The 23,658-nt window shown below is 38.7% G+C and overlaps 1 protein-coding gene and 1 non-coding gene across 2 annotated transcripts in view; one reads left to right on the forward strand and one right to left on the reverse strand.

Annotated features, from left to right (window-relative positions):
- Positions 1 to 23,658, reverse strand: part of PEX1 (peroxisomal biogenesis factor 1) — a 26,432-nt gene continuing 2,774 nt past the window's right edge. The window contains exons 3-24 of the mRNA XM_060248490.1: positions 23,132 to 23,215; positions 22,792 to 22,906; positions 21,926 to 22,695; positions 20,533 to 20,652; positions 19,501 to 19,624; positions 19,092 to 19,189; positions 18,313 to 18,407; positions 17,613 to 17,745; positions 16,544 to 16,640; positions 15,308 to 15,478; positions 12,195 to 12,349; positions 11,030 to 11,219; positions 9,786 to 9,952; positions 7,835 to 7,969; positions 6,103 to 6,167; positions 5,743 to 5,885; positions 5,559 to 5,662; positions 4,499 to 4,675; positions 1,817 to 2,047; positions 1,031 to 1,228; positions 658 to 788; positions 1 to 278 (exon numbers count right to left, since the gene is read on the reverse strand). Coding sequence (XP_060104473.1) covers positions 197 to 278; positions 658 to 788; positions 1,031 to 1,228; positions 1,817 to 2,047; positions 4,499 to 4,675; positions 5,559 to 5,662; positions 5,743 to 5,885; positions 6,103 to 6,167; positions 7,835 to 7,969; positions 9,786 to 9,952; positions 11,030 to 11,219; positions 12,195 to 12,349; positions 15,308 to 15,478; positions 16,544 to 16,640; positions 17,613 to 17,745; positions 18,313 to 18,407; positions 19,092 to 19,189; positions 19,501 to 19,624; positions 20,533 to 20,652; positions 21,926 to 22,695; positions 22,792 to 22,906; positions 23,132 to 23,215 — 3,585 coding nt within the window. The 3' untranslated portion in view covers positions 1 to 196. The remainder of the gene's footprint in view (positions 279 to 657; positions 789 to 1,030; positions 1,229 to 1,816; positions 2,048 to 4,498; positions 4,676 to 5,558; positions 5,663 to 5,742; positions 5,886 to 6,102; positions 6,168 to 7,834; positions 7,970 to 9,785; positions 9,953 to 11,029; positions 11,220 to 12,194; positions 12,350 to 15,307; positions 15,479 to 16,543; positions 16,641 to 17,612; positions 17,746 to 18,312; positions 18,408 to 19,091; positions 19,190 to 19,500; positions 19,625 to 20,532; positions 20,653 to 21,925; positions 22,696 to 22,791; positions 22,907 to 23,131; positions 23,216 to 23,658) is intronic.
- On the forward strand, positions 9,347 to 9,417 carry TRNAS-GGA (transfer RNA serine (anticodon GGA)). Its single transcript has one exon. It is a non-coding gene; the product is annotated as a tRNA-Ser (tRNA).

Consider the following 23,658-nt stretch of genomic DNA (forward strand, 5'->3'; position numbering starts at 1 on the left):
TTATTTCAAACATTTTAATGTAGATTCGTAGGAAGACAATTTGAAAACTAAAATTATGTAAAACATTTCACAATAATTAAAATTTCAGTGAAATTACTTTTATTATAGAATAAACACAGCCAAGTTTAATATGATTTAATAATGTACACACTTCAGTGCAAAAATTACTTAGTGATCATCATCACATTAATAGCAATTAAGCAAGTGTTACTTTTTGTCCTGGATTGAAACTTGCTCCAGTGGGCCCCTTCCTCTTTGGATTCTGAAAGTGGTCATAGCTAAAAAATTAATTGCAATGTATTAATACTAGGTATCTTTGCAGTTAATTCATCAGCAGAAAAAATATTATGAAACCTATAAATATTGTTGACATCTTACATTTATTAAGGCATACACATACAAGAACAATAATAATATATTCTTCAACCATCTGTTTCCTCCATTCAATAAAAATCAGAGCTGCTTACCATAACTGATAAGTTGAATATAAATAATATTAAGACTAAAATTCAAATCAAAATCCTCTACGACCACAGCCAGTAACCTCTTAAAGCATAAATCACCAAACTCCTAAGAAATTTTTGCAGACCAGAAAATGCAAGGACAAATTTTCAGAACAAATAGTGTGTGTTATTTTCTTTGTAAAGATATACTTACAGTTCAGCAAAATGATTCCGGTCATCCTGACTAATAGATGGCTTTGTGTTTCCAAGTGCTGTCATTAGGTGAGACTGAGTAATATTTAAAGTGTTCTTGATTGACACTGATTGATTTGGAGTGACTTCCTCCTAAAAATTGTAGATATTATTAAGAAACAAGGAATTAAATACAGTATTTAAACATATTTAAATAAGCGACATTACATATAAAAAAAATTTTCTGATTGTGCACTTGTTATCTAAAATACGGTTTTAGCATATTGCAATTGCAAAAAAAGCAGCAGCCTAACAAAGGAACTTTGTCACCACACTCTAAAGCTTTATAAAATGTCACTGTGTAAATGATAAAAATAGATTAAATTAGTCCATACTCCATTTTTGTTCCTGTAGTTGGCCTTGATAGTACTGATTTCAGCCCTGAGTTGTTCTATTTGTTCTTGATTAAGTTCTTGGTAACCTTCCTGTAATGTTGTTCTTAACACTAGAGGTTGAGATGATACTAAATCCTTCAAAGACAGACTGGTCAAATCTTGATTTATGGAGTTTGGTCCAGAGAAACACTGAGAACTCTATAGCAACCGAAGCAAGAGGGAAAAAAGATGTAACAATGATTCAAAACAGCAACACTGTAATTATAGTCATATTTCAATAAAAATCCTCAAACTAACAAATACATTATCAATGAGACAACCTTCAGGAAGCGCTTCATTTGTAAAATGAAGAAGTTTAAATATGAACAAATGTTTTTTTTTTAAAAAAATATTCTTTATTTAAAGGGGCAACCTGTTCTGAGGTAGGGGAAAGGGTGGGGAACAGGAAGTAAGCAATAGTGAGTTATGACTCCCTCTTCCAGTAACAGACAATCTTTGTACCTCTGAAGTACATATTTTCTAAAAATATTTCTAAAAATGACACAAAAGATATTTTCCAGTTAATCTCCATTTCTTCTTTCCTTTTGTTTTTCTGCAAAGGAAGTCCTATAGAAGAAGAAAGGCAGGAGTATCCCAAAGTATGAAACAGACTGCCCATAAATAATTTCCTCAACCAGACTTTAACATACATCAATTGATACTGATGCTTAACCGTTTAAATGTTAACTAGAAAGAAAAGTTTTCTTCTGACCGTTCAACATCAATTAAGGGAAAGAAGCTGCTCACCATTTCTGATGAAGTTCCATTGCCAAGCTCTGATTCATAGGAGCTTCCAAAATAAAGACGATATATGTTGGATCTTGGATCTTCAGGAAGCAACTCAGACATTTCAAGGGAGACCAGAGATTGTTCCATTCCCCCTTCTCCATCTCCAGCAGAATCATCTGATCCACTGCTTTGGTTTAAGAAAACCATTGAAGATAGACTGAGATCACTGTCTGAACTAGAACCTATGTCCTGGATGAAAACAACAAAATTACAGAAAGCAATGAATTACTATTACTATTAAATCAAATGATGGCTTGGATTCAGTGAGGTGTCGCCAGAAGAAAGTGGTTATTTTCCTGACCTGGTGTCACAGAACCCTGTCTGTGAAAAGGGCTGACAATTCGCTTTAGTTTTCAAATTTGCAAAAGATGTACAAGTTTTACTTTCTCGGCTATTTTCTCACTGCTGGGGATAGAGAGACGCACAGAAAAATCTCTGAATAAATTATCCCTAACCCATATGATATTTTTCTAACCCCCCACCCTCCTTTACTAGACTTCCGCCGATGTTATTTACTTAAGTTCACTTATAAAGGTACCCTTAACCCATTAAGGTTCAGTTTCTCCCTTTTCTTAAATTCATTGTTAAAAAATTGCCCAACGTCCTTTCAAATTCCACTCTTTTTCTATATATCCTCTAAATTTCTTCCATTCCCTTTTAAACACTTCCAAATCATAGTCTCTTAAAGTTCTTGTTAGTTTATCCATCTCACTGCATGATAAAACTTTCACAATCCAATCCCATTTCTCTGGTATTTTTTCTTGTTTCCATAACTGCGCATATAATGTCCTAGCAGCTGAGAGCAAGTACCAAATTAGAGTTCTATCTTCTTTTGGAAATTTTTCCATTTGTAATCCCAACAAAAAAGTCTCTGCTACTTTCTTAAAATCATATCCCAAAATTTGAGATATTTCTTGTATCATCTGCCAAAACTTTTTCGCTTTTCCACAAGTCCACCACATATGGTAAAAAGAACCTTCATGTTTCTTACATTTCCAAAAGTAATGATATAATTAGATATTGTTACCATATGTTATTAATAAATTGTTTTAAAACAAGAAAAATCTCTGAATAAATTGATCTGATAGTTCACAGTTTTGGTAAATACTATATTTCCAAAGCCTCAAAGAACTGCTCACTTCATACCATAAGAAGTGACAAACCAGAAGGTTTTGGTAGGGTCATGTGAGTTTCACATAACTGAACCTACTTAAGTCAGCCATACCCAAAACACCTCTGAATCTGTCAGATGTGGCTATATGAGACAATCTAAACTTTTTGAAAGTACTTTGGTGAGAACCTCAGAAATTGTATTTTAGATCCATGGTCGGCAACAGAGGGTGGCACAGAGAGATTGTCAACTAGGCATCCATTAATGTGTCAGGTCTCTCAGGGAGCAATCCTCTCTCTGATGTTATTTAACATCTGTATGCGCCTCATTGCCCAACCAGTTTCAGGCTGGGATGTAACCAGCACACTGATGACACCCAGCTATATATAATGATGGGCATCCAACCAGATACCACTCCTATAAATTTGGCCAAAGGTCTGGAGGTCATAGTGGGATGGCTAAAGTAGAGTCAATTGAGATCGAATCCTGATAAGACAGGTTCAGCGGCTGGGTGTTAGGGGACACAGAACTAGGATGCTGACTCCTAGCTCTTGATGATGTACTTTTAATACCAGCACCAACGATCAAGAGCCTGGCTGTGACACTGGATGCCTCCTTGTCACAGTGGAGGCCCAGATCACAGTGGAGGCCCAGAACACTGCCATTCTTCCAGCTTCATCAGGTTAGGCAACCAGCTCCCTACTTGTCTTGCTCTGACCTAGTCATGCAATAGTCACCTCCAAAATACACCACTGTAATTCACTCAACATGGCTCGACCCTTGAGACTGACCTGGAAACTCCAACTGATCCAGAATGCAGCTATGGTGGAACTCTCTGCCAGATAACATCTGTGCCCTGCAGGATCTGCAATCTTTCTGCAGGGCATGTGAGACAGAGATTTTCCAGCAGGCTTTTGATTGAGGACAGCAATGGCTATAACATGGTCTGCCATTCTCCCCTTCTCATCTCCTTCAGCCTCCCTCCCCTATGAGGCTATGGCATCTCCTGCAAACTTTTCACCATTAGATTGGTTAGAGGGTTTAAATTTCTTAAATATATTTTAAATTCTGGAATGTTTAATTGAAATTTATAAGTTGTATTGGAATTATATTTGGTGCATTCACACTAAACTAAATAATGCATTTTACACCCAGATTTGCTATTTTTATACAGTAAAAATCTGGATGTAAAACACATTCTTTAACGTAGTATGAATGCACCAATTGTGTTGCAAGTCACCCTGAGTCTTATTTTTCATGGGAGGGCAGCCTTATGGGAGCTTTTCATGGGAGGGCAGCTGACATCCTTAAATTTAATTCTGACCATGTTTGAATGCATCTGTAAGCTCGGTTTTATCTTGATTTTATCTCCAATGTTTAAATTTTTATATTCTGTGTATTTTTATCTGATTCTATTATGCCATTAAAGGTTTGGTATGGTATGGTAATTATTTGTAACTCAGCAATCTTCTGTTCTAATCTGTTTCTGAAATTCCTTTGCAGTAAAAAAGCTACTTTGAGGTACTCACCTGGGGTAAGGCTGAGCCCAAACTGGCATGTACTGCCTCTAACTGGGCATTGTACAGTAAAGCTTTTAGGTCTGCTCCTGTGAAATACTCAGTTTTTGCTGCCAAATGGTGAAAATTGACATCCTCCGCAAGAGGCAGACAGTGGCTCAGTGCTTTTAAAATTTCAAATCTGGAAGTCTAAATGGAAAAGAATTAAGTTATTAAGATATGGATTTCTTGCCTTTAGGTATGCCGAGAACAAAAATACTCTCTTGTATTTTTCCATTAGGTTCAGCTGATCTAGGGAAAGAGAACTTAGTGAAGCTAAACAAACATGTGACAAGACACAATGAAGTAAAGAACCTTTTCCAAATGGGAAGTTTAATTTGTATTTTAATGTTACAGGGGAAAATGACTGAACCCTCTGATAAGACCCTTTTAAAAATACAGCCATACAGGAAAAAATCTTTGGGGCCTCCAGCCACTTTCAGATAGACATTTAGCCTTACTAACTTACTTAAACTTCATTCCCTCCCACCCAACATGCTGAGTTTAAAATAAAGGAAATGGAAAATATGTCCATAATAATGCCCTACAAGATTTATTCTCAGCACTGGAGTTTTCCTAAGCTTCATTTCTCTGGTATAAAACAATTCTGGAGTGTGAGTATAATAGTAGTAAAAATAAATGCATGCTCATATATGCACTCTGTTTTTGTTTTAATGGTGTGATATTATATTTCAATACTAATCAAATATGATTTACAAAAATGTCAGCTTTGGTTGTTTAGGTCCTAAGCAATTTCAAAATAGTGGGGGGGAAACCCTTTTTTTGTACAGAACTCTCCATTTCTTGATATGGACTTCCGTAATAATAATAAATTCTGAATCATTCTCTTTTTTTCTGCTTTGAACTTGGATCTGATTCAACACAACATAAAACTCCACATTTACGTCTAGGCAGTCTCTCAGTCATACATGGTGGAGAAACAATCAGAAATCACACAGCGATGGGTCTGATCCATTTTGTCTACATTTTTAAAAAGACTTTTCATTCCTGGTTCAGTGTTTTATTTCTTTACCTGATCAGGACATGGGCAATACAGACACTTATCGAGCCGACCAGGCCTCAAAAGAGCTGGATCAATCAAATCCGGACGACTAGTGGCCGCAAGTACATAAACCCCTTAGAAAAAGTAAGAATTTTATTAACACACCAGCTGATTTTTTTCTTCTTCGAAGAGGGAATAACAACTAAATCATTACCTTCTAGGCCTTCTACTCCATCTAACTGAGTCAGCAGCTGATTAACAACTCTGTCAGTTACTCCAGTGTTATCATGACCTCGGCGAGGAGCAAGGGAGTCGAATTCATCAAAGAACAGAATGCAAGGCTTGGCTGCCTGCGCCCTGAATGCAACACAATTCAGATCAAAAGAATGAAGTGAACCTGCCAAGACTGAACATGTGATATCAGCAAGTCTTGCTATTTCACACCTCTCTGACATAACACCACTTGGCCTGGTTTGTTCATGTTAATCTCTAGCTGCAGATCCAAATAGTTATTTTTAGAGCTGATCACGAAAACAATCTATCACAGCACCACAAATCCCTATCAGGAGCCAACCTGTTAAATACATCTCGAACCGCTTGTTCACTTGCTCCAATGTATTTATTAAGGAGTTCTGGTCCCTGTAAAAAACAAAGATGAAATTAACTCTTAACAAATCAAACTGTTTGATTTATATTTATAAAGAAGTAATACAAATCCAAAGGTAATGGGATAGCGTATTGTAACCAAAAGAAGTACCATTTATGCTGCTGCCATAAAATGACATTTTAAACATTACCAACAAATACTTTCTAAAAAAAGGAGAAAATACACAATGGGCCAATGTGGTCTATTATAAATAATTTGATTGTATTCTGGACAGGACACTGGCTCTGGAAGCTTATTCATTTAATCTACGGAAAACATGTTAAGTGAACAGCTAGACAATTTATTACAAAAAAAGTGCAAAGGCCAGTAGGGAAAACTGATGACAAAGTGGATTGCTTCTTCGCCAAACCAATTAGTTTACAAGCATGAGACAGAGACAATTTATTCCAATTGCCATACAAAATTAAGACTAAATATGGGACAACAAATATTTAAACATTTTTCTATGGTTGCTGTAAGAAATCAGTTTGAATTTAAAATTTATCATGTTGAACTTCATTCCTTTGGCCAGTTTAGTCTGATCATAACAGAGATGATCAGACAGAACATACACATGTCTACCATTGACGCCTGTTCAAGTTTACAATGCAGTTTAAATAATCAATGCAGTTTAAATAATTGTTCAGGGTGGTGAGAACCAGAGATGATTGTGAGGAACTCCAAAGGGATCTGTTGAGGCTGGGTGAGTGGGCGTCAACGTGGCAGATGCGTTTCAATGTGGCCAAGTGCAAAGTAATGCACATTGGGGCCAAGAATCCCAGCTACAAATACAAGTTGATGGGGTGTGAACTGGCAGAGACTGACCAAGAGAGAGATCTTGGGGTCATTGTAGATAACTCGCTGAAAATGTCAAGACAGTGTGCGTTTGCAATAAAAAAGGCCAACGCCATGCTGGGAATTATTAGGAAGGGAATTGAAAACAAATCAGCCAGTATCATAATGCCCCTGTATAAATCGATGGTGCGGTCTCATTTGGAGTACTGTGTGCAGTTCTGGTCGCCGCACCTCAAAAAGGATATTATAGCATTGGAGAAAGTCCAGAAAAGGGCAACTAGAATGATTAAAGGGCTGGAACACTTTCCCTATGAAGAAAGGTTGAAACACTTGGGACTCTTTAGCTTGGAGAAACGTCGACTGCGGGGTGACATGATAGAGGTTTACAAGATAATGCATGGGATGGAGAAAGTAGAAAAAGAAGTACTTTTCTCCCTTTCTCACAATACAAGAACTCGTGGGCATTCGATTAAATTGCTGAGCAGACAGGTTAAAACGGATAAAAGGAAGTACTTCTTCACCCAAAGGGTGATTAACATGTGGAATTCACTGCCACAGGAGGTGGTGGCGGCCACAAGCATAGCCACCTTCAAGAGGGGTTTAGATAAAAATATGGAGCAGAGGTCCATCAGTGGCTATTAGCCACAGTGTGTGTGTGTGTGTGTGTGTGTGTGTATATATAAAAAAAAATTGCCACTGTGTGACACAGTGTTGGACTGGATGGGCCATTGGCCTGATCTAACATGGCTTCTCTTATGTTCTTAAATCTGCCAAGAGAATTCTGAAAAAATGTATACTGACCTATATAATGCATTTATTAGCACTTTGTTACTATAACAAACACTGAAAAATCACAATCTGTTACCTTGATGCTGATAAAATTCATTCCACTCTCTCGAGCAACTACTCCTGCTAATAAAGTTTTTCCTGTTCCTGGAGCCCCATATAATAATATGCCTGTTGTGTGTCGTATGGGCAGATTTGCAAATAATTCTGGATACTGAAAACATACAAAGTTATTCTGCTTTCAAACACATATATTTCCTTGATAAAACACAGCACAGAAGTATTCAAACTATTGTTAATCTTTTTGAAAAGTTGTGTTTGTTTACCACATTTATACCCCACCTTTCTCTCCAATGCACAGCCTAAACAGCTTCCTCACCGCCATTTTATTCCCAAAACAATCTTACTGATGTAGGTTAGGCTGAAAATGTGTGACTGGCCCAAGGTCACTCACAAAGCTTCCATGACGCAGTAAGAATTTACACCTGGGTCGCTAAACACTACACAGGGGCTCAGTGTATGCAATTACTGTTGCTAATCAGATGTCTCATCCTACTGATTGCATTGACTTATACTGTGCAATGCACCTTGAATCCCAGTGAGAAAAGGAAGCAAATAAAAACACTTAAGTTGTATCCAGCCAACTGCTGGCAAAATGCACTCAAAGGTGCAGGTTTTTCCCCATGTTCTCCTTTCCCCCTGTAGTCTCTTTGAAACTATAAAGATCAAAGGACTCATGAAGACAAGGAGCCACACATGAAGCTGCCTTATACCGAATCAGATAATCAGTCCATCAAAGTAAATACTGTCTACTCAGACTGGCAATGCCTCTTCAGGGTCTCAGATAGAGGTCTATCACATGACCAACTGCCTGGTCCTTTTAACTGCAGATGCTGGGGACTGAAACTGGGACCTTCTGCATATGAAACAGAAGCTCTTCCACTGAGCCACAGTCCCTCACACAGATTGAAAGACTGAAGTGAGGAGGACGAAATCAGGTAAAACAGTTCCTGCTCCCTCTTCCACCCAGGCAACATGAGGAAAATCCACTACTTTGCCAATGGATATAACCTAGTATCATGACACCTAGTATCACTTGTGGCAGAATTCAGCCTGCAGTGCAGCCAGTCCTTTGTCTCTTCTTTAAAATTAAGTTCTTGATGCTTCTGAGATGTGATTAATGCATGTATATGTAAAGCTATAATTTTATGAGTGTCCCTAAATTCCTTTGGCAACTGGTGTTTATGTACTTTACTGAAGAAAACACGCAAACCGTTGCTAAATAAGGCCAAAGGTCCAAACAAATAACCATATATCAAATATGTAGCAGTTTAATCACCACCATGGGTGCCCTTGCTTCACTTCATGTTGGATGTAACAGGGCTTATGATATGCAGAGACTATTTACCCAATTAGCCTAATGCATGGATTAGTTCCCTACCCCCACTCCCCCAAAATCTTGCATTCATTAGCTCTGCTCTCATCTTTCTCAAATCATGTTTTGTGAATCATCTTGTCTCAGTTTTCCATGGTTGCTCCTGCTTCTTGGTATCACCCATAATCCCTAAGGATGACCTGAGCTGTAGGGGAGGGACAGTGGCTCAGTGGTAGAGCATCTGCTTGGAAAGCAGAAGGTCCCAGGTTCAATCCCTGGCATCTCCAAAAAAAGGGTCCAGGCAAATAGGTATGAAAAACCTCAGCTTAAGACCCTGGAGAGCTGCTGCCAGTCTGAGAAGACAATACTGACTTTGATGGGCCGAGGGTCTGATTTAGTAGAAGGCAGCTTCATATGTTCATATATTAATGTGCTGCTATTGTGTCCCCCCCCCCCCCCAAAAAAAAAAGAATCCTTCAATCCTATATTGAATGAGAGAAAAGGCCCTTGCACATAGCACATTTCCATTTTAAATTAAGCAACTGAAATCTAAGGACCAGAATAAAGGTATAAGAAAAATGTAGTCAGATCTCTACAACTGGCAACCACAACCTTAATAAAAGTAATGGATTATAGTTTCAAAAAGGAACAATACCTTTACAGGTAACTGGATAGTATCTATTAATATCTGCTGGACCTCCTTAAGACCACCAATCCTTTCCCAGCCAAAGTCCTGAGGTTCATGAAGGTTAACATTTCTCAAAGATGCTGGAGTGAAACTTTTTAAGGCTTGTTGGAAGTCTGATGTTGACAGAATCAGATCTGTTAAAATGGATGAGACAGAAAAAAATTACTCCCCCCCCTTTATACACATATGATTCCTAAGTGCCTCCTAAATTAGTCATGCCAATGAAACCCAGTTCAAAGATTAATGGTTTGGTATTACAATTCCATGTCTAAAGCAAAACACACCAATAAATGTAAGAGTCACTGTGTTAGCACAACCAAGGCAGCAATAGACATTTTGCTTCTGAAGGGACTCAGCTAATCTCAAACCATCCTAGACCACAAGATGGCAACTCTCTTGCCATTTGTTCACATGCTTGGTAGTACACAGCATACCTTTGTACGAAACAGTGTGACTGCACAGTAAATTCAATTAATAATGCCTTGGTTACCAAGAATACATTTTACTTTAATTACTTTTTATTTGTAATGTCATTATTTGTAAACATTTTTATGCCAAGCAAAACATTTCCGACCCCATAATATGTCTATATAGTAAAGATAGAGATGCATACTGCTATTTAAATAAGAAGGTCAGCACATGGGCCAAGAACTGACTTGTTGGGTACTTCCCTAAATAATTCCAAACAGTTCTGTCTTGTATCTTTAAACTTCTCAGAGATATTTTCATTTGTTGAATATAAAATACTTGCCTGGTCAAATAAACATCTCACCCAATAATAGCTGTAGTAATGGCTGAATTCCACTGTTGAAGAAAGCTTTATTAGCATAACCCGCAGATCACCTGAATTAGTTCTGCAATAATTACTGTGCCCTCTTATTGCCATGGCAACATGATGCTCCACTTAGCCTTCTATTTAGCCCTCTAATCTTGTTTTACTTAACATGTTAGTTCTTTCTTTGAACCAGGGCTTTTTTGGTAGAAAAGGCCCAGCAGGAACTCATTTGCATATTAGGCCACACCCCCTGACATCACCATTGTTTCACATAGGGCTTTTTGTAGAAAAAGCCCAGCAGGGATTCATTTGCATGTTAAGCCACACCTCCTGATGCCAAGCCAGCTGGAACTGTGTTCCTGCTCAAAAAAAACCCTTGATTTGAACTATTCAAACATTAATAGTTATGAAGTAAAATCAAAACTACAGTACATACCTTCTTTTCTGCATGGTCTTCTACTAGAAACAAATGAATGTATGGCACGATCAACTAACATGGTAAAATCTCTAGCTACAAATCCTTCTGTTTCCTTAGCAATTCGATCAAGATCAAGATCATTCAATCTGTCCAGATTGGAATTAAGTTTATTTCTCATTATGGAATTAAGTATTTCACGTCTTTGGCCCTGGAAACAGAACATACAACAACTTTATCTGCTATCCAACAAAAAAGAACAGAAAAACAAGGAGAAAATAACTATATTTCAAAGCCATTCAAAAAGACTAATTATGAAAAATGGGGTGTGTCATGTTTAAACGAGCGAGTTGATCACAGTAATTTCTTTCCCTGATGTCAGACAAGTGGAACACAGTGTCTGTCCAATTTTCAAACACAATGTGAGGCTCCTATTTTGATAGGCCCTAGGCAGTTAAATCTTTATGCAAACCAGCCAATCACTGCAGTGTTTGGAGAACTTATTTATGCCAACTCTACCTCTCCAGAGCACACATTTGCCATGAGCTTGGCAGAACACTTCATCTCAACTGGAGACCATCCCCTCCCCCACCCCCAGCCTCAGAATGGCCAGTCAGAGACAGAACTCCCTTCTCAGAGTGAAGGCTATAAGGCAGGAATGAGAAAGGACTGATTCTGAAAGAGAAAGAGAGTGTACAAGCATTGTGTAGAGTACATCGGGTATGGGTAAGAAAAGGATATTGAATGTGGAATGTAAGCTTCCATGACCTATGGGAATTGGCTTGCTTGAATGGGACAGAAAGTGAACAGAACAGCCATTGCTGGATTCAAGAGGTGGACTTGACTGCATACTAGTTGTCCACAGAGGCACTTACCAAGAGTTGGAGGCAGCAGGTGGATCTCTTTTTGACCAGAACAGAGAGGTGGCCTATGTCTGAGTTATCCATGAAAGCAACCAGCAAAGCTGTTTGAGACTCTGATTTACAGTTCTTTAATTTGGTTAGTACTGCCATTTGAATCAGTACAAGATGATTTCCCCCCCACCCATTCTCATTAACCATTCTTACTCAAAAATGAAGTCGCACATCCTTATTGCTAAGCACTTCCATAAAAATTTTATTCAGTGACCTCAAATTACTCAGAAAAAAAGATCCAAGCTGCTTAGTCCAAATTATGTTACATTTACCTGATTTGGGGCCTGGATATGTCGGAAACATTGAAATATGTGATTTCCTTGGGCAGAAACTATGGAAGAATGTAGTAATTGTTCAGATGGACTTGTGGCGATCAGTGTAATCAAACTGCGAGTGCAAGTTGCTTCTTTTATCAAATCTTTCAAGACTGGAAGTAAAAAAACAAATGAGCTCAACTTTTAACCATCTATACAATGATGACCACATAAAATAGCCACTGCATCTGTTTTCCTTAAGTCTCACAGAAATGTATCTTTTTCAATGCTTAGTTTGTTTCAGTAAAGTATGTTTCATGTGGTATGACTTGCGTCAATAGTGCAGGTAGAAAACATAATTCTCTTCTACATCTAAAACTAGTTATATACCTTGTAAACCAGAATCTGTAATCTTAATTCTGCAACAAAACCAAAACTCTAACATAAAATAAACACAATTAATTGGATCCAAAAAAACAAAGATGAGTCCCTATTGACAGATGATTTGCCATCTTCCCTTTCCCCACTGCATCCCCTCAGCACAACCATTCTTATAACCACTCCTAAGGATTAGGAAACCTTTGGGATTGGCATGGGTAACTACAGATGGACGGGAGAGTTGGCAAAACAGCAAAAGCTCTTGCAAGATGGGAGCAGATTTCTAACAATTCCCATTTCTCATGCCAATTGCTCTGTACCTTTTCCCACTGTTCCTGAAAGTGTCTCAACCTTCAAGAGTGGCTCTCCCAGACTGCAGTGGAAAGAGAAATGCAGCCAACTTCCACCTTACAAAGTGGAATTATGTTCAAGATTTTTGCTCAAATTATTGTGTATTTATTAATACAGGCCATCGAATTGTGTTGTTTCCTGTGGCAGCTGACAAAACTTGGTTCAACTAAAGTGGAATAGTATTACTGATTTCTACAAGAAAATACAAATCAAGGAACATCAACCATACACAGATAAACTGTATAGATAAGGCAGCAAAATCTGTACAATTGAATCTATAATCTGCAGACTCATTTTATGATAACTACTGTAGAAAAGAGCAAGAATCCAGTAGCACCTTAAAGACAAACAATATTCGTGGTAGGGTGTGAACTTTTGGGAGTTACAGTGACTCATGAAAGCTCATACCCTGCCACAAATTTTGTAAGTTTTTAAGTCTTGCTCTTTATTTATTCAATTTATATCCCACCTACCCTGCAAGTGGGCTCACTGTGGCTTACAATATTGATAAGACAATAAGTAATAATTCATAAAAACCTCAACAATTCCAGTTAAGAAAATTTCTGATGGTAGCTTAACAATTACTAACTATGGCACCTGTTGCAATAATGTCAGGGAGGAAACATTCTCTTAAGAGATCAAAGTCAAAGAGATCAAAGAGATCAAATGCCAAGTTGGTATAGGCAGTGCCCTGAGGCAGGTAAGGCAAACTGAGCAGACTGATCAACCTGAGCAGAGAAGGATAGAGACACTTGGACATCCACCACCTCAGCCAAAGGCCTGGTGGAACAGCTCAGTTTTGCAGCCCTGCAGGGTCCTAATGGGGAGGGACAGTGGCTCAGTGGTAGAGCATCTGCTTGGGAAGCAGAAGGTCCCAGGTTCAATCCCTGGCATCTCCAAAAAAGGGTCCAGGCAAACATGTGTGAAAAAACTCAGCTTGAGACCCTGGAGAGCCGCTGCCAGTCTGAGAAGACAATACTGACTTTGATGGACCAAAGGTCTGATTCAGTATAAGGCAGCTACATATGTTCATATGTTCATAACCAGAAGCATGTTCCAACAGGCAGGAGCCAAGGCTGAAAGGGGGCTGGCCCTGGTTGAGGCAAGATGGGTGTCCTTCAGATCAGGGACTGCTAAACGGTGCTGCTCAAATGAGTGTAAAGCTCTTCAGAGCACATGGGGGGAGAGACAGTCCTGTAGGAATGCTGGCTCCTATCCGCATAGGACCTTGAAGGTTAGTACCATGACCATGCATCTGTTTTGGTACTCAATGCAATTGGTGCAGCACTGGCTGAATGTGCATGCACATAGACATGTCAATCAGCAGCCATGCCACCACAGTTTGTATCAGCCGAAGCTTCCAGGTCAGACTCACAGGTAGGCCCACATAGAGTGAGTTGCATTAGTCTAACCTGGGAATGGTCCTCTCATATGTCACTGTTGTGAGGTCATGGGCAAGAGATAAGGAACCAGTTACCTCACCAGCTATAGATAGTAGAAGTCTGATCTGGCAGCACTAGTGACCTGGGCCTCCATAGAAAGGGAGTCATCCAGAATCATCCCAAGGCTCCTCACTGTTGGGGTTGGCATTAGTGGTACCCCATCAAGGGTTGGGAGTCAGATTCCTAATCCTATCCCCCCATGATTCAGGTACAGATTTTCACAGTCAGGCCAGCTGTCCATCAACAAATACAGCAGGGTTTTGTCCCAGCCCAAACTCCCAAATTAGCTGGGTGAGCAGGTGCATATAGAATAGATATTAAACAGCATTGGGGAGAGGATCACCCCTTGCAGGACACTGCATACCAACAATTAACATGGAAACACCCTCTTCCCCAAGCACCACCCCTCTGTCTCTGACCATGGAAAAAGGAGGACAGCCACTGCAAAGCAGTTCCTCATATCCCTGCATTGGTGATATGGTGGGTCAAAAGATCATAATCAACTGTGTTGAATGCTGCTATTCCAGTAGTAACAGCAGCACTGACCTGCCTTGATCCAGCTGCCTCTGGAGGTTGCCTGTGAGGGCAAGCAGCGCAGCCTCCATCCCGTGTCCAGGGAGGAAGTCAGACTGGAATGGATCCAGGATGGAGGAGTCACTCAGGAATCCCTGAAGCTGCTCAGTAACTGCCCTCTCAACCACCTTGTCCAGGAATTGAAGGTTTGACACTGGGAGTAGTTGTGCTACAGACAGATTAACATGGCTACCCATCTTGATCTATCATACTTATTGTTGATTTAAGCAGCATCTGAAATTTTACACTGATGAACTGTCAGAAGGAAGGCAACAAAAATTATCTAGATTTGGTAGTCAAATGTAAAAATGTTTCATAATAAACATTCATGCAACAGTTGATGAGAAGCAGTTTTAAAAACAAAACAGAGAGGAAACAAGCTGTTACCGTGAGCAAGGCGAGTGCTCTGTACTGCTTCAGGACTGATCTCTTGCTCTGGAGTAAGGGGAATCCCAATGATGTGATCAAGATCATCTAACAGAATAACTGATGGCTGTCGCCAAACTGCCTCCAGAAATGTCTCTTCCAGTTTCTTCCTTATGTTTTCTAATCTTTTCCCTATAGCAAAAAGATACAGTAACCAGTATAGAGATAAAATGATGGGACTTCCAATATGATTTTGCAAGATAATGAGGATAACCTAGGCTTACATGAGGATAACCAATATTATGAGGATAAGTCCAGGGCTTTTTTTGTAGCAGGAACTCCTTTGCATATTAGGCTATACCCCTCTTATGCAGCCAATCCTTCAAGAGTTTACAGGGCCCTTATTACAGGGACTACTGTAAGCTCTTAGGAGGATTGGCTACACCAGGGGTGTGTAGTCTAATATGCAAAGGAGTTCCTGCTACAAAAAAAGCCCTGAGGATAATATTCAGGTTGCACCAAGGAGCCACTACTATCCTATTATGGAATTATTTCTCAGGATTCCCCGTACTTCTTTATCCATAATCCACAGGGAGAGCTGGTACAGCATAGCAGGAAATAGGATGAGGTGCAACTCAGGAAAAAAAAACTAGTTTAACTCTCACTCCTGATATGAATTGATTACTTCACCTTAAGCAAACTCTCTGATCTCTGCCTCAGCTCCTTGGAACAGCAGTTTACAAACTCTTTTCCTTTCTCCTCCCCATAACAGACACCCTGTGTGAGGTAGGTGGGGCTGAGAGCTCTCTCCAAGAACTGCTCTGAAGCATAACAACTCAGAGAGAGTTATGAGAGAGTTATGAATGACCCAAGGTAACTTCAGCAGTTGCATGTGGAAGAGTGGAGAATCAAACTCTGTTCTTCCAGATAGGAGTCTGAGCACTTAACTGCTACACCAAACTGGCTCTCACAAATGTAGGCACAAAATATGAAGTCAGATATTCCCCAATAGGGGAATGGGGAAAGAGAAAAGGCTTTGCTGTTCAAGAAGGAGATCCTTACACAGAGAAAACTCTAACTAATTACATACTCACACAGAGTACAACAGCTTCAAGACTTAAGATGTGAAGATCAGAGCCAGTGTAGTGGGCTGTACAGAGTGCTGTGCTTGAAATGGGACCTCCAAGTTCCCTGCTAATAATAAAATACTTTGTATGCTGACAAGGGCAGCGCAAAGGGCATAAATTGTACTCATACCTCTTAAAGCTTTACAGTCAATTACTTCCACATGAGCATCCAGTCTATCAAAGGCTTCCTTGCAGAGGGCTTTTGCTAAAGTTGACTTGCCACTTCCCTACAAAATAAATGGGGGTGGTAGTAAAGCCTTGTAAAATGAATAAACCATATTTTTCTATGGATTCTTTTTGCTCTGAGAAAAAAAACACTCAAAGGACAAAAACCACCAGGAATTTGTTGCAGACAACTGAGAATTAATAATATAATATAGCCTTGAACCCCTGGAGCAACACTTCAGCAGAGAATTCACCTGACTGAGAAGTGGTCAGGCACTGGATATTTTCATTCAACCAAATTCCGTTATTACGTGTAGCTGCAGGACAACCTACTGTGCCCATTTGTGTGCAGCCAAGTACATTGCACCAGAAAAGCACAGAAGAAGAAGATATTGGATTTATATTCCACCCTCCACTCCAAATTTCAGAATCTCAAAGTGGCTCATAATCTCCTTTATCTTCCTCCCCCACAACAGACACCCTATGAGGTGGGTGGGGCTGAGAGGACTCTCCCAGAAACTGCCCATTCAAGGACAACCTCTGCCAGAGCTATGGCTGACCCAAGGCCATTCCAGAAGGTGCAAGTGGAGGAGTGGGGAACCAAATCCGGTTCTCCCAGACAAGAGTCCACACACCTAACCACTACACCAAACTGGCACTCTGGCCAAGTTCATTGCACCAGAAAAACCAGAAAGAAGAAGATGATATTGGATTTATATCCTGTCCTCCCGCTTTAATTTTCCTCAATATGATCAGATGGTCAATTGCTACAGACAGTAAACTATCCCACAGATGGACTATAGGAAAGAGGGGGAAAACATGTTATATATGCACACTTTAAAAGTTTGTATAAACCACTAAAATGGATTATAGAATATCATTCTACAATGGCAGAAGAAATAAATTGTAAAATTTAATTCTTATTTAACAATTTCATGTAGCAGATGAGAAATGAGTGTTTGGGCATAAATAGAAGAGATTAATTACAGAAACCAGAGTTTCTTAGATGCTTATATGTAGCTAAAAATATTCACCTTTGCTCCAGTGATCAGGATACCACCACTGTGCAGCCCTACAGATATGGTGGCTAGCTTTTGAGAAAGCGGTCGTCCCAAAAGGCTGTGCGATATGTACTTAAACAACGATAATCCTAGTTTATCTACTCCTCTGAAAAACAGGAACAAAAATATAATGCCTTATCTCCTAATAATATAAAATTAAGATGAGCTATTTGATAAAATTATCTTTAACCAGTCCACCAAAAAGTTCTGGAAAGGCACCCAACCAATTCAGTTCTGCCAGTTATAACCTCAACAATTGAGAGAGTTGGGAGGGTGGGGGGGAGCAGAATGTTTTTGGCTTAAACACCTTCTCCAAGATAGAACAATCAGATCTGCAGAGCATGTAATAGCATTGGCTTCTAATCCAATGTTTATACATGTTTTCATGTTTCAATCTTATTATTGAGAAATACACACTGTTGCTTGGCTCATGCTTCCCCCCCCCCCCCCCCCCCCAATTTGGCTCAGTGAAATTAAACAAGTATCTAATTGCTAACAAGAATAACTCTAGCTTCTGGCCAAAAATATTTTCCCCTTTGACTACAGAGTTGCTGACTCTCAGAATGTTTAATTGTGTTGATACTGTGCATGTTTTTTTTTTTAAAAAAAACACCACTTTAATTTTTACAGCTTTATTACTGTCCAGGTCTGTGATACTATCAAAACATCTCACCCTAAGCAGTTCAGACTGAGCCATGGAAGGAGCTGGTCACAAGATGACTGCGCATCACCTCCGCTGGCTGTTAAAATCATAGGATGCTTCATGACCTGCATGAAATAAGTCAACCATTATTCAGAAGCTGAATATGCTTTTGTAAGAGGAAGGCCAAATCCACACCCCCACCCCTTGGAATGGCTGAGGGAAGAAAAAATACAACCCATACACTCTGGTTAAAAATAAATAAAATCAGACTGCTATTATGTACTAAAATTTAGCACTAGATTAGGCTATAAGATAGTTAAAATTGCATGAAAGAAAACCTGTATCTCCAAAAGCACAGGAACACAATGTAATTAACCCTTGGATAGATACATGGATACACTCAGGATAGAAAATAAATTGTTGCGCTACCAAATTTAAGACTGCGTATGAAATACTGCATTGTGTTCACAGTTCCTTGTGTGTCCAACTCCTCTAAGCTCCTCTATGCTTTATTCTTAGTCATTTCTAAACTGAAGAAAACTGAATGAACAGCACACTTAAAGAGTAAGATGGCTAAAACTTCATTTTAAAGGGGAAGTCTCTGCTCCAAATACTTTTAAATCATGAACCCCAAAGATGAAGCTCTGATGGAATTTATATATCAGAATTTTCCCCAACACTTCAAGCTATAAATAAACATAAGGAAAATGAATAAAATTACTGTGCCTAATAAATAAAACAATTTGCTCTGTTTTAGCCAAATGCAATATAATTTAATCAACTGGATACCTTTAATAAATAATATTTACTTGTATATTTGCTTTCTGCAGCAAGCTGGGACTCAGGATGAAAGTATTTTCTTCAGTGTCTGGAGAAGTGATTATACTAAGGACAAAGTCCTCCATGCCTTTCAAAACACAATGGACACATTAACTTGCTTGTGATTTTAGGACTGTGTAATATACACTAAATTAATCAAATATAGAGCAAACAAAGTGTGACAAATGTATATAGATTTTTGAGACAGCAATCATCTACTGATTTGTTGACTAAAGCATTAATTGACAGGCAGGGGTCAAATATGGTAGAAGAGAGTGAATCAGAGAGTAAACTACTTTATGTAGTTTTTAAGTAATATTCTTTAAAAGTAAATCACAAACATTCAAAATCAGGTAGCAACACAGACATAATTACAACTGAGGACAAAATTTTGCTTACTATCTTTAAGAGTTAATTGTATATCAGTTTTGTGTTCTATTATCAAAGGAAGCATGGTGGTACTGAAATCCTCCAGCCATAAATTAAAGGCATTTTTAATGTCATCTTCATGGATATCTTTATTCTAAAAAGAAGAAAGAACAGGGGGACTGTTATCCTAAAAGAGTGTTTTGCTCAAGAACTGTTTGTTCATACACAGGAAATCCAAGAGAAATTGCTAACAGCTGAGACCATTCAGTGTCTGAGGATTCATCCACAATCTCCAAAATATCTAATATTTGACTGTGTTCTTACACAACCCAGTGAGAGACCTTGTTTCAGCCTCCCCCCACCCCCTGCCCCAACATGGTTGAGGAGAGAGAGCCACAAGTGGCAGAGTGAGCAGTGGCAGGCCCAACTTCTTCTGGGAGAGGGCACTCTTGGGCAGCTCTGTGTTGCTCAGTCTCTTTGCAAGTCTGTCAGAGGCTGGAGGCAGCAGAGAGGGCGGATCGTGAAGTCTGGGAACGCATGGCTGCCTAGCACCTTACCTCTGCCAGATACTTTTTTTGAGCTGAATCCCTGGCCAAGCCAGCTTGAACGGTGTTCCTGCTCAAAAAAAGCCCTGTTAAGTTTGCCAACAGGCCTGGAGAAAAGTGTCCCTCCCCTTTAGCATTATGGCATGGAGGTAAAGAACATCAGCTCCAAAATAATATCCCTGTTAACTTCCATTAAAAGGTAGAACATTTTTTTCCAGGCCTGTTTGCAACTATATACATAGAATGAATTTTTAGTTCACCAATTATGCTATTATTGCACTAAAATGTTCCAAGATCAGATAGTGGCAATAGTGTCGAACCAGTCAGACCTATCTAGCATTCTCTATGCTTTTATAGCAATTTTCTAGTTAAAGCAATTTTCTTTAGTTAGAAGAACAAACATAAATTAAAATGAATTCTGAAATAAATAATGCTAAACAATATGAAGTTCCCCAAATATATGCAGACAAAACTGGAAACAACTGAGCAAAACATGAACCTAAGAAAACAAACTCACTAGAGTGCTCTTGGGATACAATTTCAGAGATGTTGGAATTTTTGGGTCTGAATTCAGAGAAGTGAGTCTGACAGCTGTGTGCATTTCTATCTTCAATCTCTTTCTCAAGGCATCTGATATCTAAAATACAAGTAAAAAAAATTAATAAGAGCATAGATCCTTAAGGCTATTTCACAAAAGGCTTCACATTTCACTAAGGTATCCTATCCTAATTGTACTATACTGTACTATACCTTTGTATAATTTAAGAATAACTTTATTTTTTTAAATAAATGATTTTCTAATTAGCATTTGAAAGTGCTTATTTGTGAGTTGTTCCCTAAAAGCAGAATCCTTCTTCATCAGAACAGAATCTACTTGCCAACTGTGATTAAAATGGATAGTCCTGAGGGGACCAGGTTTATGAGTTCTTCTGGACCCAATATGGCTTCCAGAATACCCAAAAAATTATGTTGCCTTAAGTGTCTTTTTGCAGCTTTAGCTGATACTTCAGATGCTGGAACACAGAGACAGGCTACTGAATTAATATCGTGATGAGTTCCAGATCAGATGACTGCAGCAGTCTAAGAAGGGCTGCCATTAATGACCCAAGCCTCCAGTACCAATGGAAGCATCTTCTCCTGTATTAATCTTCCTACGCTGCACATCTTATAATCAGGCCATGCTTAGAAAATCATATTTTGTGGATGAAAGATCAACAGTTGCTCCAAATACACTCCCTACTAGAGTCAGGAACATTTTTGTTCAACTGGGTGCTTCAAATGAGAGTCTGCAATCTGATATCCAAGATCTACTTGTTGCTATTTCAAGTGCTGTTTTTTCTCTTTACGTCACATTTGACTTATGAACAATTTTTAGAAAGCAGTGTACAGTTACAAATTGAACCTTACTTGCAATTTAGTTTTACTGATTCCATACAGAATCACAGCACAGAAGTTTTAATTGTGCAAAAATATGATATCTTTAAGTATAATTTTTACAATTCAAAATTTAAATTCTTAGTTTGTGATCTCAGGTGGACTTCTGTGGAATCAATAAGAAAAGCTTCTGATTTTAAGACACCCTAAACATTATCAATGTGCAATCATGAAATTTAGGTTCCTAACTGATTATTTTTTTAAAACTGAATTCAATTTTTTTCTATAGCTGACTTGGGGGAGCAGTTCCTACTGAAATAAATGGAAATATACTAAAAATAATTAACTGGGGGAAAATGACTGAAAGCCCCAGCCTGATACAAGGGTACTGAACATACTTCTAACCAAGCTCTATTGAAAATATGCCTGTTTCCAAGAAAATGAGGCTAATATTGTGTAAGCTGCTTTTCAGCATTTTACTTAAAATCTTTAAGATATCTAATGATTCTCCCACAAGCTTAAGAACTTGGACTAACCCAAACTCTTCCAACATGCAATCGCTCCATGTTGTTGTTAAACATGATGGCATCCTTTATATTTTCAAATCCATTCCATATTATTTGTACTACAGAGCTCTCGCAAGATGTTTTACTTTCACTGGAACTGACTGGATTTTGGTCTTCTATATTAGTCATCTGTTTTTCTTTCTTTGATGTTATATTTCGTTTTGGTTCTTGATGCCGTTGTCTGGGGGAGAGAAGTTTACTAAGTTTTCCATAGGATACTTTAGTATTGGCTTCTAAAGTAGTGAATTCTAGATTCCATGGGAAAATGTGAACCGTGCTGTGTTTTTGAAAAGCACAAGCAGCCAAAGTACTTCGCACACTGGGGGGCTGAGTCTGGCATACTCTGAAAACAGAATCCATGTGAATCAAGTTTAACAGATTGCCTTTGACAATACTAAGTTCACCAGTTCCATCAGCAGTTTCCTGTTTTTTGTCAAATGTGGAAGAAAAAATGTTCCCTATTAAGTTCCATACATTCGGCAGCACATTTGAATAAAATCCTTTTGTGTTCAGCATATGATGATCTTGGACTCCCATATTTAAATTGGTTTCTTTGGCACACAATTCCTTTGTTTTTTCTCTTTCACCCAATTTGGTTTTAGAAGCATTATCCCCGGAAATGTGACTTTTGGTAGAAGGCAGCATGGTGGAGCTTTCTTCATGCTCACGTACTTTTGGCCGTATGAAAAGCTCCGTTAGAGGTTCAATTCTCCCACAGTGAGAAGCTGGTCTTAGAGTAACTGGAATTAACAGGGGGGAAAAAAACTTTATACATGCTATTTTACAATTGTTCATCTTTAATTAATGTCATAAGAAATGCTTTAGACAGTACTTACCAATTTGGATATAAATACAAGTGTGTTGTTCAACCCAAACTGGGAAGATAGCTTTGGGAAACACTATTCGAATTTGATCAAGAAGACGGTTTTCAAGAGAAGCAGCATGCAGCTCCTATGATAATTTTACATCACGTTAGATAACTTATTTCATATTATACCTGATGTGTTTCATGATAAAAATTGAATGCTTATATACAGAACTCATTTTGAGCCATAACTATGAAACCCTAATGCATTGAAACATAAACTTTGGGAGAATGAGAAGAAAATAATAAGAAGAATAAAACTGTATGTTAAAAGCATCAGGAAATATATTTAATTTAAATTTGTTCATTACCAGTATCTCCCAATCATCTGCTGAAAGAGGTTCAACTTCTACTTGCTGACAGGACAAGACTTGGGAACACACCTCGAGAAATATCTGACAAACAATAAACCTTTATGAAACAGCCACTCACCGAATTGCCAATATTTATATAAACAGCACACCAGGGACTAAACAGATATGTTACTATCTAGACCAGGAAAACAATTACGGTAAGTGATGCACTATTCACAGGCATTTGCATCACAGAGAAGTGTTTGCATCAGAGGGGGGGAGGAGTTTGGACATTTATTACTCTGTTATCACCAACCAATATATTTATCATCAATATACACCCTGATGTTTTCCAGTCATGGAACCTAAGGCAGAATACATCTGGTTTCCAAACATTTTCTATCCAGGCTCTGACCAGACCAATAACTGCTTGGTTTCAGCAAGATTGCTGCACTGTGCCTTCAAAAACTTCTATGGGTCCACCAGTGTTAGCTTTTCCCTCAGGCAAATCAACAAGCCATTTCTAAACATCTCCATATTTTAAA

This window comes from Heteronotia binoei, chromosome 10 (genome assembly GCF_032191835.1).
Source record: "Heteronotia binoei isolate CCM8104 ecotype False Entrance Well chromosome 10, APGP_CSIRO_Hbin_v1, whole genome shotgun sequence".
Classification (NCBI taxonomy): Eukaryota; Metazoa; Chordata; class Lepidosauria; order Squamata; family Gekkonidae; genus Heteronotia; species Heteronotia binoei.